The sequence below is a fragment of the Rhamphochromis longiceps genome, linkage group LG7 (assembly GCF_057381845.1).
Source record: "Rhamphochromis longiceps isolate RC_006_pf linkage group LG7, R_longiceps_female_GT1.1, whole genome shotgun sequence".
NCBI classification, from domain to species: Eukaryota; Metazoa; Chordata; class Actinopteri; order Cichliformes; family Cichlidae; genus Rhamphochromis; species Rhamphochromis longiceps.
This window is the reverse complement of record NC_140563.1, coordinates 13,208,266-13,223,394: the sequence shown is the minus strand read 5'-3', so window position 1 is coordinate 13,223,394 and position 15,129 is coordinate 13,208,266. Positions and strand designations below refer to the sequence as shown.

The following is a 15,129-nucleotide window of genomic DNA, read 5'->3' as shown; positions in this document are numbered from 1 at the left end:
GGATCATCTAGACAGAAGAAAAAGCAGGAAACATCCAAAGACCAGCTTTGAATGAACTATTCCTGAAGACTACTTGAAGAAATCACAAGAAAGCTTGCCTAAGAGAGTTCAGGCTGTGCTGAAGAATAAAGGTGGTCACACCTTTATAGCTATACTGTTTTCCGTGTATGGTTTCACATATTTCAATACGTCACTGCACCTACGTATTCCCCATTTTCTTTGCAAATATAAAGAAATGAGGGGTGCCTCAAGACTTTTTCACAGTACTGTATACTGTCCTTTTTTCAATAGATGTGGATCTGGAGAGAAGCTGTGTAGTTAAATGACACTGTTTTGTAGGTGGTCTTTGCATAAAAGTTGTCCATTTACTTTTCATTCAAGAGAGTGTTAGAAGTGTGATGATGTGATGCCAAAGAAAACCTGGAAGTGTTTTGGTTTTAGGAGCAGAGCTTGAAATAGCTCCAGAGTTTTCCAGAGGGTCAGTTCCTCTCATAGATTTTTTAGCCACAGAAGCACAAACAAAATCATGAAAGACAGCAAGTGGCATCTACTGAGGAGCTAGTCATTATTACACAGCTGGTGACCATAGAAATGTGCACAGGTCTCTAGGTTCACCTGACTTCCTCACCCAAGCAAACCACTTGACTCCTGAGGGGAAAAAAAGGGGAAAAAAACCCTTAACAAAACTGCAATAACCTCTGGCTTCAGTCACTCCTCACGTGTTGTTTTTTCATCCGCCTTCAGTGCAACCCCAGAAGTCATGCAGGCATGCTATAAAAGGAGCAGAAGCATGATCTGTCAGGGTGATTTAGAGTCAGGTTACTAGGAAGGACTCCACTATAATCTTCCACACAGAGGGCGGAATAAAGAGCCACTATTCTAACCCAGTCCCTGACACCTGAACACACACAAGGCCAAGAGACCCTCGGATGCTCTTCACTGTGGAAGAGGGAAATTGAGAGTAAGCATCCACCTGAGACGTCCACACAGTGGCCTTACTGTCAGAAGAGCGGGTTGGTTTGCTGGGGCCCCAAGCATCCCGGGACCCTGCCCATATGTGGTGATGTGGTGAGGTCTTCGGGGCTGGCTGGGTCTGGCTCTGCCCTAGTTGGCAGTGGAAGATTAGGTCTGTCAGTCAGACTGACCGCCTGTCTGTCTGGCAGCCGTACAGAGATATGAACCAGCACGGCCGCACAGTACTGCATTGAGAAATTTACAAATTCTATTAAAATGCAGACGCACGTTATAAAAATGTGTGCATAAAAGAGAAATATGCATAACACATTTGCAGATGCTGACACTCATATTGAAAGCAGTCCAGAATTGTATAAGAGCCATGCAGTACGGGTTATCACATGGCATACTGGAGAAAGACTGCAGATGAAACACTTTCTGATCCTATCGCAGTACACTCTGTACCAGAAGGAAAAAGTACAGCCACGCAGTGGTGTTGTGATCAGGCTGCTGTGTGTTTTTTGGGTATATGCACCATCTGGTGGACAAGAAGAGAATCCATCAGCCCGCTAAATCCCCAAACACTAGTGTAAGTATTCAGTAGTTCTCAGCTGTGTGGTAGACTGGCTTTGATGTGCTGCTGGGGCATTAAAGAGAATGACTGCAGGGCAGGAATGGCAGGTTAGTAATCATGTCTGTCTGCTAGCCTGCAGTGGTCATAGACGGACTTAATAACTAGGTTGGTGTTTGATGACCCAGATTAGGACCTTGAATATTCAAAAAAGCGAGAGAGAGAGAGAGAGAAAGAGAGAGAGAGAGAGAGAGAGAGAGAGAGAGAGAGAGAGAGAGAGAGAGAGAGAGAGAAAAGAGGAAGAATGAAACTGCTTGTTCGCTTGCGAGTGAGAAAAAGAGACAGAGACGGAGTCAGCCAGCTGCCCCCGCAAATGACACGTGAGTTCCACCCACTGAGTCAGATACAGAAGAGTGCCGTGACTACTAAGACTGGTTGTCAGGGAGATCCACTCTGTTTATCAATTAAAAACGTCCGTGTGAGAAATGCTCTGACCTCAAGAGCGAGCAACGCACCCAGAGTGGGAACGCTGGCATCTGAGTGAACAAAACAAGCCTTGCTCAACACAAGGGACAATCCACACTTCCTTACCACAACATAACACAATCAATATGCTCTGCACAGCATCGTGTCACAAATTCCTGTGAAAGAGGCACACATATAAACACACACCCCTACTCTGACAAATTAAACTCACAACAGTGACTGCAGGTGAGCTTTGAATTATTCGGTCAGCTCCTAATAAGAAGAAGAAGCGTGCTGTCCACTTTCCTGCATGTTGGCCACTTTCTGGTTCCTGCTGCCAACTGGCCTGTTTAAATAATGGATCACGAGTAATTAGACTGCTGTCTCATACATTATTCACCTCTAGCAGGACAGGCAGACCACTCGCCTTCCCTCTCGCAGTCCTCCACCCACCAAGTTAAAAGCAATGGCTGTCAAACTACTGCAGATGTTGTCAGAAAAAAAACCTTGAATTTTCATGAACAGGAGGTCAAGAAAAGGTTTTGCATTAAAGATTCCCACCTGAGGATGCCGTCGGCTCTTTCTGTCAGGGTATAGAAGCGGTTTTTTGCTGGACATCTTCTTACCTTGCTCGCGCTGCTGGTCTCTCTGCTCCATGGACACCAGTGCGGAGAAGTGCGCCTGATCGTAGGCCAGGACCAGTGGGGAGCAGTGACAGCGGCTCGGGGGCACCTCGAGGGGCAGATAGAGCCCTCCAAACGGGATGGGAGCAAACGCTGGAATTCAGATAGAGAACCATATTTAGTTTCACTCTATCGCTTGAACTGCTGTACCAGAGAGGAGCGAGTCGACATGCGTTCAAGTCTACCTTCTCCTCCCGAGTCTCTGAGCATTGTATCAGCCACCACTACAATTGGCCTGCGTAGCACGTGGGCCAGCACAAACACATGGAACTCCTCCAGACTCTCATAGACCGGATCCTCTGAGTTATCCACCCTGAAGGGAAAAAACCCCAAAAACATTACATTACACACTGCAACACTGTAGCAATTTCCTGCTTCTGTATTGAGGCCAGCCAAAATAGCAAATGTCCATGCCAATCATATGCCTAATCTGATCCTCTTGAATCCATTTCCCATTTGGTTCGCTTTAACAGACAGGACAACGATGCCCATCCTGTCATACATGTGTTTCAGTAAAAGAGAGCAGGAGAGGAAAACGAGAAAAGGGAAGGGAGAGCCATAGCTCTCAGGCATGCAGCCACCAGGGAACCAGAGGATGTACAACAATTAAGTTGTCAGCCACACAAACAGCCACGCTGCCAAATTCACTCTAATAAAGAGCCTCTTAATATGCGATCCCACTCATCCTATTTAGGGCCTCATCTCACACTAGGACCATCAAACATCCCTAACCTGATTACCGTATCACAGTCAACCTCAATGAGAGGTTAAAAACACCAGATTAAATGAGGAAATGATTTCCTTTAACAGAAATTTTTCAGCACTGGACGGCATTGCACCAACATGAGGAATAACACAGAAAAACTGTGCTGTTTTCAGATGTCGCACTCACAAAGAAACAGTTTGCAAGGAGGTTTTTTTTGTTGTTGTTGTTGGTTTTTTTTACATTTCACTTTCAACTGAAACAAAAGTTAGTGATGACGAGCACAGATAACCACAGCCTCCTTAAATGGCACTGTATGTATTTCAGCAGACACCGTGATGAGCCTGTCTGTCCGTCAGAGCGGTTTTCACTTCACTATAGCGAGCACCTACATGAGAAAGTATGTATGTTTATTTCAGTGAATATGGAAACAGAGACAAACCACAAGTTTCTCTGCGTAGGAGGAGGAAACCAGAGTACGTTTCAAATCTGCCTCTGTAGCCTGAGATAAACCCTGCGTTACCCTTATTTATGCAGCTTTCTGCAGCTAAAAGTAACCCACAGCTCAGGGGAGGTTCACAGCTCAGATGATTAATACTGACGACAGCCAGTAGATGGCACAGTTTCACGCGTTAGCTTCAGCAATGTTATTAAAGGGAGGCAGCGGTTCTGAAGAGAAACTGTCCAAGTGGAAACAATGAGTTTCCCTGACAAATTGATTTTACTGAGAAGGTCACTTTTGTTTTAGCTGTGGGCTTTGTGCAGCGCTTCACCACACAGGGTTAGGAAACAAAGGAGGGTTGTAATGTAGGATTAAAACGGCACTGCTCGCTGCTGCATTTCCGTTTCGTTCCGTTCATTTTATGCAGTGATTCAGGAGCAACTTTTGCTGAATTTTGGTCAGTGGTAATGTGTCTGGGAAATTGAATGTGCTTGTGGGCTCGACTGTAAGCCCGTACCCTCCACTGGTGTTCCCGTTTTTGCTGAGGTGACTTCGAGGCTCGCTGGAGGCCAACTTTAGCAGTTCGTTCCACTCTTTCTCCCACTCCTCTTCGGTGTACACCAGCCCCGACTGCAGAAAAAAAAAGAAAAGAAAAGGAAATTCTGATTAATATGCACAGTGTTCACCCAGACAGCCCATTTTTTGCCATTGCAGCTTGCATTTGTGGACATTTTGTCATTTTTCCACCGTTAATGAGTGTTTGGTAAAAGAGAAAGTCAGGAGATACGGGTAATTAGAGACAGGTGGCTGACATGAAACAATGCTCCGTGCCCAGACGCAAACCAGGACGCTGCGTTACATGAGATGCATCTTAGATCACTGGGCCACCAGGACGCCTTGGGCGTTTTTAAAACATGAGCATCTGGACTACTTCTTAGGGCTGAGCTATCTTTGGTGACACCGTTTTTCTAATAGATTTTAAAACTCTTTAATACATGAATATCAAGAAAATGGAGGAAATGTAGAGGATTTGACAGTATTAGCGGCACTGCTACTAATGCACGCTTGCAATCATGGAAAGATCATTTTTTATCAAAGCAAAAAAAACTAAAAGTGCAAAATCGGAGACTATTAACTGCGGCTCGTTTAATGCTTGCTTGCTCATATGGATTTATTAATATGTCATTAATGAAAGAGGATGCGGTGCATTTAGGAGTTTCAGTGTGTGAAGACTGACGCTCTCCCTACCTCCTTGTTCTGTTGCGTCTGCTGCCACCTCCATCTCCTCTTCAGAGCGTCTCTCTCCGCTCCGCTCTTCATCATGGTGTACAGGGACTTCCTCAGCATCAGGTCTCTGTCATGGAAGCCCCACATCCCTGATAAATGCACACACATGACATGTTGCTGAATGGTAGGACAGAGGAGATGAAACAATGTGGCCATTACACACAAAACAAGATTATGTTGATAAATCATTCAGAGGTGTCCATGGCTTTTTATTAAAAATGTCCTTCATCACTCCTCAAACAGCCTCAGTTGTCTGACAGACACAGTAGATTGCATTAACTCCGGTGTGCCTAACCCTGTGCTGCTAGCAGTCCTCACACTGAGGAGTCAACCACCTCTTTCAGCAGATACCTGAATATGGCGTTGTCTCTTAAACCCTACGGCTGAAAGTCTCCTGCAGTGTATAGGTCACTTTCCTCCTTCCCTTCCTTGCTTCCTTGGCTTTCTCCAGCTCCATCATTCGCAGACTATTCCTTATATTCAGCAGCTGCTCTGCAGCACTGACATGGTTTTTAGATAGACATGACACCAGCTCGCACAGCTGATGCTTAGAGAAGCGCTCCATTATTACCGGGTTTTTGATTCAAGCGTAAATTATGAATAGTGAATAACTCACCCAACGAGGCAGCATGCAGGAGGCAGTTCCCATCCCCTGTGGTGGCCAGAGGGAGCAGCTTCTTGCAGCTGGTGCACATTGTAGACCACCAGTTCAGACGACCTGCGCACAACAGCGAGAGCAACACGAGGATGTCAGAAAATACACTTATTAATTACATCACAGAGGCAAGAAAACACACAGTTTTTCCAACAAGCACAATTTGTTTCAAAACCAGCACGTCTCCCTAAAACAAGTTCCTCCTCAGCCCAACTTTTACAGTATGTACAGCTTTCCACTTCATCATAGCCGTGCTTGCATCCCTGAGGGAGAGACGACTGTTTCACAGCCCTGGGCACCACACAGTGCTTTACTGCAGCTAGCCGCACTGCTCTGAGCCGGGGGTGATCTGACTGCATCATTTATTTAACAACATTAAACACAGAAGAGCGTCTGAATGATTTACCCCTCAGTGTGGATGGGCTCAGAATGCAGATGTTTTCTCGATTTGCAGCTCCTGATTTTATTTCTCACAATAAATATTCGTTAATTGTCTAGAAAGTTGGACTAGCTTGACTTATCAGCGCTTTTTATGACGTTACATCAAAGAGTAATACATGTGCCCTGCACATGGAATATTACGGCTGAGAATCAACCACCCATGAAGAAAGGCAAATTCACAACTGGTTGTACTTTACTGTACCTTTTCCTAATTGCAGAGATATGCACTTTATAGTAGTGGCTAAGCTTTGGTACCCACAGTCTGCGATTTATAAAGTTTAGAGTAAATTTGCAGCAGTAAATCCATCACTTTTTCACAAGAGATCAGATAAATCTTGTGTTTATCTAAATATTTAACTATAAAGACACTGATTCTGTCCTATTTATGTGTTAACGGTTAATTGACCCAATATTTCTCTGGCTGAGTGTTCGCAGACCTTGAACAGAATCAAATTTAGGAGGTTTTACAGTCTCTGCAGTCCTGGTGTGGAAAAGTCTGCAGGAAGATTGGAAACTTCTCTAACTAGTTTCTCTCCGTAGTTCAAAGCGTCGGCTGGGATATGAATCCTTTGGGGTCCCGGATGCTTTGAATTAGCTGTTGTCATCTCCCTTCCAGATGATGCTGCTACTCTGATTTGCTCAGTCTCTCTGTCTTAATTTCAGTCTAGCCCTCTACATCTGTCTGCTTCACTGACTTTCAGAGCATTTTCTCACTGCTACTGCTTTGTTAGACGAACATTTTATTCTCACTAAACTGAGAATATGGGGAAAAGCACGTATCCCATATCAGTAGGAGCAGAAGGACTTTAAGTGAATGTATAACATCCTACAGTACTCACCAGCCTGCTCCAAAGCCATCATGGTTGACTGCTCTATCAGATCTCTTTCTATGAAGCTCCTAAAGTCTTCGCTGTAGACGCTGAGGTCCGGTAGCTGGAATGTGTAAATGGGCATCTCAAGAGGGAACTGCTCGCTGGTACACTCACTAGCCACCTGCAACCGTGCCAGGGAGACGATAGCAGAGCTGGCATGGGAGATTCCACGCGAGAGACGCTTCTCTGAAAATGAGAGACAAATGAAAAGTGAAGGGACGAGTGGAAAGCAAACTGAAAGATGAAAGAAAAAGATTTCTTTGGATCTTGGCGATGGTCGCGCTGAGGTGGCTACCTTGTGCATTGTCCTCCTGCTTCTGTGCACACGGTCTGTCGATCTTGCTGACATGGGTGGGCGTGTCACGCGTCTCTGGCTGTTTGTAATAGCGGCCCTCGTTAAAGACCTGCGGCAGGTTGGCAGTGTGGACCTGTCTGAGCTCCTCGTAGTCATTTAGAGCAGCACTGAGGTCCCAGTTTTTACCTGGAGAAGAAACACACAAATTTTTTATTTAAAAAAAAAAAAGGCTTTTCTGAAAGAAAAAAAAAGCCAACATTCACAACAAGACACTCTTAACTACAGCTTACAGTAAACAGGGTTATCTCATGGTAAAAACACTACCTATGCTACCTATTGTGGGAAGTAAAGGGGAACCCGGGGACAGAATGCAAAAAGCTTCTGAGTATGCTGCAGATAAGCCACATAAATCATTTAGCACAGATAAATTCCGACAAATTCCTATATCTTAAAATTTTTAAAGAATGAGCTTCAGTTATAACGATACAACATCCATATGGAGCAAAGTCACACAGTGCTTTTGCCCGAGGAAAACACGCTGCTTCACGTAAAATACAGACTTGGATATCGAGGTTATAAAGACAGTGAAGGGAAGCAGATCCATTAACATTATGACAGCAATATCCTGATGTGCAAGGAGGGACCCACAAAGAGACCCACACACATACTGGCAACACATGCAGAGACACAGTTGTCTCCTCTGGGTGCTGTCTCTCTAACAGAAATCCCCTCAAGGCTTTAAAGACACGAGTCAAGTCTCAGTCTTATTATACCACAGTGTGATATTTTTTAACAATGCCATAGGAACTCTCTGCAAACCAGTCATTTCAAAACCCACGGGTGTGTCTTCGTGTAATCGGAGCATGTTCGTGAGTCAGAGTCCATTAATGGAAAGCCTTTGTAAAAAGAGACCTGCAGGAAGTTGTCCTCTCTTGCTGACTTCCAGACACGATGATTGCGAAGCGTCTGGATATGAGAACCGACACCACTAATCGCTGTCTCTCACATCAATCAATGCAAAGCTTATTTCGCTCTATGGATCTCGGTATCTTGAGCTACACAAATACAGGAATACAACTTATGGTCCAGCTGCACAGCCACTCAGCACCTAATGCACTGTCTTTAAAAGCTTCCACATTAGCCTGCTATTAACTTTGGTTTGGAAAGCACTATTTCAACGCTTTCATTTATAATGCCTGTCGTCTGCAAAAAAAAACAAAACAAAAACCCACATAAATTCATGCAGTATGAACGTACATCACAATCTGAATACAATAAAGGCCCAAAACCAATTCAACAGTGTAGATTCAATACTTAAACAGGCCTCTAGGGGGAAGCACCACATGTGCTCTGTCATGTTTCTCTGTCTCTTCACACCAACTTGATTCAGACCGCAGGGTCACAGAGCAGCTGTTTGATTCAAGCCTCTAAAACTAAGACAACATCAGACCAAAGCACAATACTGAAACAGCTCATCCAGGCTCTTGTCTGCCTTGTCTGAGTGCACGGTCTTGTTTGGTGTCTGTGAGTGTCACGTGTAGTTCACCGAGGTTAAGTGCCAAAACAGAATCAGGAAAAAAACTGACAGTAGCAGAGAATCGGACGCTCAAAACTTTCACTCTTCATCCGAAGAGACGAAACTGGATGTACTATATACACCCAGACAAAAAAAAAAATTCCAGGACACATGCGTGCTGCCAGCACTCCACGAGGATTTCATCACCCTAATGGATGCCTGATTACTGTGGTGCACGCTTTTATTCCTGTAAAGCAGACAAGAATGCGTTTGCACTTATGGTTCAGCGTGCTTCACTTTATGCTAAATTAGATGAAATCACAGAATTTCCTGTGGACGAACGAAGAGTAGAAACGCACAACATATATATCTACTGAAGCTGATTCAACCAGCTATCAATCAGCTTTCTGAGGCCGTGTGCATTTTGCTGCCTTTTCTTTTTTTTTTTTTTTGGAGCTGCACCCAAGCTATACAAGTGCCAGTAACACTGTGCTCCTCAATGAGTTCCAATGAATGGGCACAAAGCTTTCTCTGGGGAGCGCCCTCGTAAAACTGTCACACTGGCCTCTAAATCAGCAAGCTTGCTCTCCGACGCAGGCCCCTCTCCTCTCCGCCCGTCTTCTGTTTTCTTTATTTTCCGTTCCGCTTATTTCCTCTTCTCTGCTCATGGCATAACTGGGAGCAGCCGATCAAAACAATACATATAAATATTTAGATTTCGCAAGAAAAGAGCGCGTAGTCATCTCTTACCTTCCAGCAGGTCTCTTGCCAGACCTGGTTCTGCCCCGGTGGACCGAACAAAGTCTGACAGGACCGCGTCCATGTCCAGAGTCATGTGATCATGTGTGTGCGCTGCCCAAGGTGCAGCGGTGGCCTTGGTGGACGCCAGGCTTCACGTTCTCATCTGAGGTGGAATATGGAAAAAAAAAGGCAAAGAAAAACACAAGCAGGTTTTAAACACACTGTTCAACAGCATCGGCCACACCTTTAAAAACGGATTCCTCACTAACCCCTTTGAGAAGAGACTGCCCCGCTGCCTCGTTTTAATCCTAGCCAGCAGCTCAAGCCAGCTTGTACTGGTGTGCAATGCTTTATAGAGCATAGTTCATAGTAATGTGAAGAGCACTCAACTCCCAGCACTCCTCCCAGCCTCTTCTAACATTCACAACATAATAACCAGCATCACAGATGCAATATGAAAACCACAACCAGGACTCACCTGCTTATGCCCAAAGAATCTGGCCAACTGCCCATGAACATAACAACACTGAGCTTCTTCCAGCCACTGAGTGTCAACCTGTGGTCTTTGGGTATGATCCAGTATCTGAACACATCAATATACGGATATTATTGATGTAGACAGAGGAAGGATGCCTCTGACTATTAGTGTAGTTGTGTGATTCAGTGTGATGTTATTTAGTGTGATGGGATTTTTACATCATGGCTATAACACCCGAGCTCTAATCATCAACAAACATTGCCTTGTTAGGTCATAAATAACACAACTGCGCACGCGCACTCACTCCCTCGGTCTATGGAATGAATGAGTCCACGCATAGCTTTCATTCCCCTTCCTTCTGTGTGGGTGACGGGGAAGCTGAGCTCAGAGCATTGTCAGTGAAGAAACAAACACCTACAGGCTGGAGCTCTGACACCAGGCCTCTGTGTACTGAACAGAGGTTGGAGAACAGTTCAGATGTGAAACTTTGACCTTAAGAGGAGTGAGAGCATGTTGGAGCCATCCAGATACTCTGCCCACACATGAGAGAGGCAAGCAGGACAGAAGCGCTAGCTCCAAGTGCGCCACAGGGACTGGACTTTCCATCAGGGTTCGGATAAGCTTTGTGGGCCGGCAGACACTCCCGCTTCCGAGGTTACAGAAAACCAGTGAAATAATCAAAAAGCATAATGAGGGACAGCAGAATATCGTGGCATCTTTTGCTGAGCACTACAGAAATTTTTTTTATTTCAAAGTGTCCCCTCAGTCAGTATTATCAGCACATGGAAATTAAAGGCACGAGACATAAAAGAATATAACTTGAGTGCTTTTTGATTGTTGGCATTAGATTTAGAAGCATCATTCTTCAAGACCCAGCAACTTCAGTCTTTGTCATATGCATTATTAATGAGTTAAAGCTGCACTTAAGCTTTAGTTTAGCTGACCTACTTAGTGTGCATTGTGTTGAATGTAGATTATTGTACCGAGAGAAACAGGAAATGCAACATTTACAGTGTTCGACTGTGAATAATAAAGCTATGAGCCAACGTTTATAATTTTGGCTTTTTACATACTTGAAATTGGACATTTTCTTTTTATAACCAACAGGCAAACTTTTTATTTCAGCCATAAATACCACTTAGAGAAAATTCTAAACCCTTGAACGCAGTCTGTGAGATATTTATCTTCTTTGAGGACTTAAGAGGCACCAATTATGTGCGTAATTACACTATAAGGGCTCAATATGGATTAATAGGCTGCCTATCAGGGTATCAATAACGCTTTGCAAAGGAAAAATCTTTGACGAACGGTGGAGAAGGAATGAGAGAGAGCACATTCTTTAGAAGCCAGGGTCTCATCTTTTCCCATAAGAGCAGCACTACTGAGGTCATTTTCCCTGTGGGAGGTAATTATGACTCAAACACCCAAATGTATGCTTTTCTACTTGATGTAAAAACATGTGGGCCATAATAACTATAGGTCTATCTAGCTTCCTGTTAGTCACCAACTCTGTTGGCTTTTTCACACTTCTGCAAAATGTGAAGGCAAGTTGACAAATGCAGCAAAAGGACTGAAACTCAAATGCAACTTCTGTACCTCTCAGGGTCATTTTTGTAGAATATGGATGAACTACTTTGGAAAACTGACCAGTAACGTTTCCTTCAAACTGTAATATCCAGATATAGATCAGTATAAATTCAGGAGTAAGCAGTTTTGGAATGTAAATGAGTACAATCATTTGGCTGCTGTTGTTAAACAGGTTTTTTTTCTCTTTACTTTAGTTTGATTTATATCGTTATACAAACTGTAAAAAATGGGACTTGTAGTAGAGGTAGTACTTGGATGGTACTTCCCTGAAAACCTCCAAACCTGTGGAGATCTGTGCTCGCATAACAAAAAACTGAAGCTACACAAAAGTTGTTGCAGAGCTTTGTGTACACTTTGTGATGACCATATATGTCTGACTCTGACCTGAGAAGACCCTCGCCTTTTTGCAGAAGCAGAAAGCACATCACTTCCAACACTTTTCTGTTAAGCGTTCTGTGCACACGTCTTACCATAAGTGTATAAAATGTGCCCTATTGTGACATTGTACACATCAAAGCGGTCAAGTTATCTCCAGCTTGATCAACTGCCATGAAACAGTAAAACACTACTTCCACTTTAAAGTGGATCTTACACGCCGTTTCTTATTTTCTTCCATAGATTTAGCATTACAGTGGTGGATAATCATGTTAACCATGGCCAAAGTTTCAAATACTGTGGTCAGCACTGGATAGGTAATCCCACAGTGTCAGAGAGATAATATTCCTTATACAATGATCTCAGGCACAGTTCTTGCTAAGAACACAGAAGCCCCACCCACCTGCTTGTTTAAACCTTCTGTATGCAAAAGAAAGCTGGCTCAAGGTAGTGTCATATACCATGCATAACTGTTCTGTTATTTACTGTTTTGATGGTGAGGTTTTTGCTCTGTGAAACATGTGAATGGACGTCACACAGAGAAGGCTGGAAGTGAAATCAACTATCCGGTCGTTAAGTGATGACGTGAGGAATCCTACTTCCGGGCCTAAAGTAGTCTGCGTTTAATATGGCTTTTGTGTTGTTAACATGTTTAATGTTTTGTATTTTCTTCTATTTGATCTCAAAAAGCTCCTAAAACAGTCAGTGATCACTGTTGACCTCCCTCGGCTTTTATTACCGCTAATCATTTATTTAAGCTCAGTTTTTAAAACCTTAGGATGTAACTACAGCCCAGCCCATGCAGCAGTATATGAATGACTAACCTCGTATAGTGGATGGATTATCTCAGTTGTTCTCCTGGCTGAAGTTTGGTCCTTTTACAGCATCCTGCCATGCGATTACATTTGTTCCTGACCACCGAGAACACTCGCGTTAACTTTTATCGAGTGGAAAAAAAGTTAGCTTGTTTATATTATGCTAACATAGCTGTGTCGCTAGCGGTCACGTAGCACATCATTATATACCAGCTAGCCCAACTTCAGTAACCCTACAAACGTCACTGCTGTTTAGTTTTCTGTCTTCATTTATGTTGGAAGTGATAACAGAGCTGTACGTTTTAATTTGTTTCCAAAACCCCGCAGTCAGGACATGCTATATTGTATTTAGATAGAAGCTAGCGAGCTAACTTCCTGCTAACTTCTAACTCGTTAAATGCCATAAATTCTGTTTTCGTGGATGCCTGGATGTTAAACTCAATTGTTACACCTGGTAGAGCAGAACGCTGATCATTTTATTAAAGATGAAAGACTTTAGACAGTTTTTCAACTCTCAGTAATGCCATAGTGATCGTTTGATATATGGACCTGCAGCGGAGTTTAGGCCCAGGCACGGCTAGTGACGTCAGACTTAACGACCGGATAGTACCCATGCCCATCACTCAAGAAAACAAGATGCCCACTGCAGAAGTGCTGCTCACTGATGTGTTTTTGACAAAGTGGGTGTCTATGACAGCCACATCCAGCCAATGTTATTATTGTCATCTACCAGCTGAATGTGACAACACTGATGATGTGATGCAACTTTCTCTCTTTAGGTGGTGATACATACATTCTGTATTTTCGCTGAGGGTTGTTGAGAAGCCATCTGATGACCCACAGAACTGCCAGGACCAGACGGTGGGCTAGTCCATGACTTCAGAGGCAGCAGAGGAAAGGAAGACACTGGGGATGCAAAGAAGAGAATCCTGAAACACACAAAAACACTGAACATTAGCATCCAAAAAAAATTTCAGTTGGCGAGTCTGTGGAGCAAACTCTGTGACAATCAGCACTTCTTGGTTTTCAAGTATTGCTCACAAAGGTGTTTTTAGGTTCATTACCATGCTGCAAAATGAATGCATCTCCACAAAGATGCAAACCTGAACACGTCTCTGATGACTGGAGTGCTACTTCTCTCTTGTCAAGGTGGAGTGGATTTGAAGCAGGTGGCCAACTCCAGAGAAGGCAAATAAATGAATAAATAAATCATTTTGCAAGAGTGGTGAAGTGATTTAGAGACCACTACTCATTTTCCAAGACCACAACTAGACTATATTTTTGTTGATTTGGGGTGTTGCTATTTTCATTTTACAAATGTGGTTTGTGATAAAGTTGCTTTTCCACCTCTCTGTGACTAAAATGTGATTTAATTTTGTATTTACTTTACTTGTGATGCTTGTGCTTTGGACAGCTGACCCAGCATCCTTAAAAGTGCCATGCGCTGCCCACTTATGAACCTTAAGTCTAGCTACAAATGGGACCCATTTGCTAAGAATAATGATCCACTTTCTGTCACTCTCTGTCATGGTCCTGGGTCGTGCGACCCAGTGTTTTGTGTTTTAGCCTATTTTGATGTTTATTCTTTGTTTTAGGGTCACTAAGGCAGTCCAGCCATTTGTACATACTACCCGTGTATTAAGTCTCCCTTGCCCTTCGTGTGGTTATGTCATCTCCCCTGTACTACGTCTCCCCGGTTCATGTGTCTTGTCTAATCTCCATGTTTCCTGTTTTACTTTGAAAGTCTGTATTCACGGTCAGTGTATTCAGTTTCACTCCTTCTGTCCTGTCGTTAAGTTCATGTGTGTCAGCTGTGTTCCCATGTGTGGCCACTTCCCCTGATCATCCCTCATGTGTATTTAGTCTCTGTGTTTCATACAGTCTGTCTCGCGTCGTCTGTGTTATCTCCCCTACCCCTTGTCATAGTATCCCAGCCATAGTTTGTATTTTGCAGTCTAAATCTCATTAGAGTCATAGTTTCCCAGTCTATGTTCAGGTTTTCCCTCAGTTACTTTGTTGTTCTTTTCCATGAGTTTTTCAGCCATAATAAAAGGCTCGTTTTGGTTGGAATCCACTCCTGCATCCTCGTTTGTGTTCGCACCTGGGTCCACCACACACCTTTCCGCACGGTCTGCCTCCGCAGACCTTGACACTCTCACTTACTAACACCTATCACAACACTAATTAGTTAACAAGGTTTGACTGGAATAACAGGTGAACAACGGCTACAAATTAATTAACTTAAACAA

General features: G+C 43.6%; 1 protein-coding gene across 3 annotated transcripts in view; it reads right to left on the bottom strand.

The window, feature by feature from the left end:
- The window catches only part of otud7a (OTU deubiquitinase 7A), a 45,945-nt gene that overhangs the window by 9,822 nt on the left and 20,994 nt on the right, over nucleotides 1-15,129 (bottom strand). For 2 of the 3 annotated variants that reach the window (XM_085412237.1, XM_085412236.1), the window contains exons 3-11: nucleotides 13,674-13,809; nucleotides 9,635-9,788; nucleotides 7,369-7,554; nucleotides 7,041-7,259; nucleotides 5,722-5,823; nucleotides 5,067-5,194; nucleotides 4,336-4,448; nucleotides 2,859-2,986; nucleotides 2,617-2,766 (exon numbers count right to left, since the gene is read on the bottom strand). In XM_085412237.1, coding sequence (XP_085268363.1) covers nucleotides 2,617-2,766; nucleotides 2,859-2,986; nucleotides 4,336-4,448; nucleotides 5,067-5,194; nucleotides 5,722-5,823; nucleotides 7,041-7,259; nucleotides 7,369-7,554; nucleotides 9,635-9,719 — 1,111 coding nt within the window. In that variant the 5' untranslated portion in view covers nucleotides 9,720-9,788; nucleotides 13,674-13,809. The remainder of the gene's footprint in view (nucleotides 1-2,616; nucleotides 2,767-2,858; nucleotides 2,987-4,335; nucleotides 4,449-5,066; nucleotides 5,195-5,721; nucleotides 5,824-7,040; nucleotides 7,260-7,368; nucleotides 7,555-9,634; nucleotides 9,789-13,673; nucleotides 13,810-15,129) is intronic. The other variant, XM_085412240.1, reaches the window with a different exon arrangement.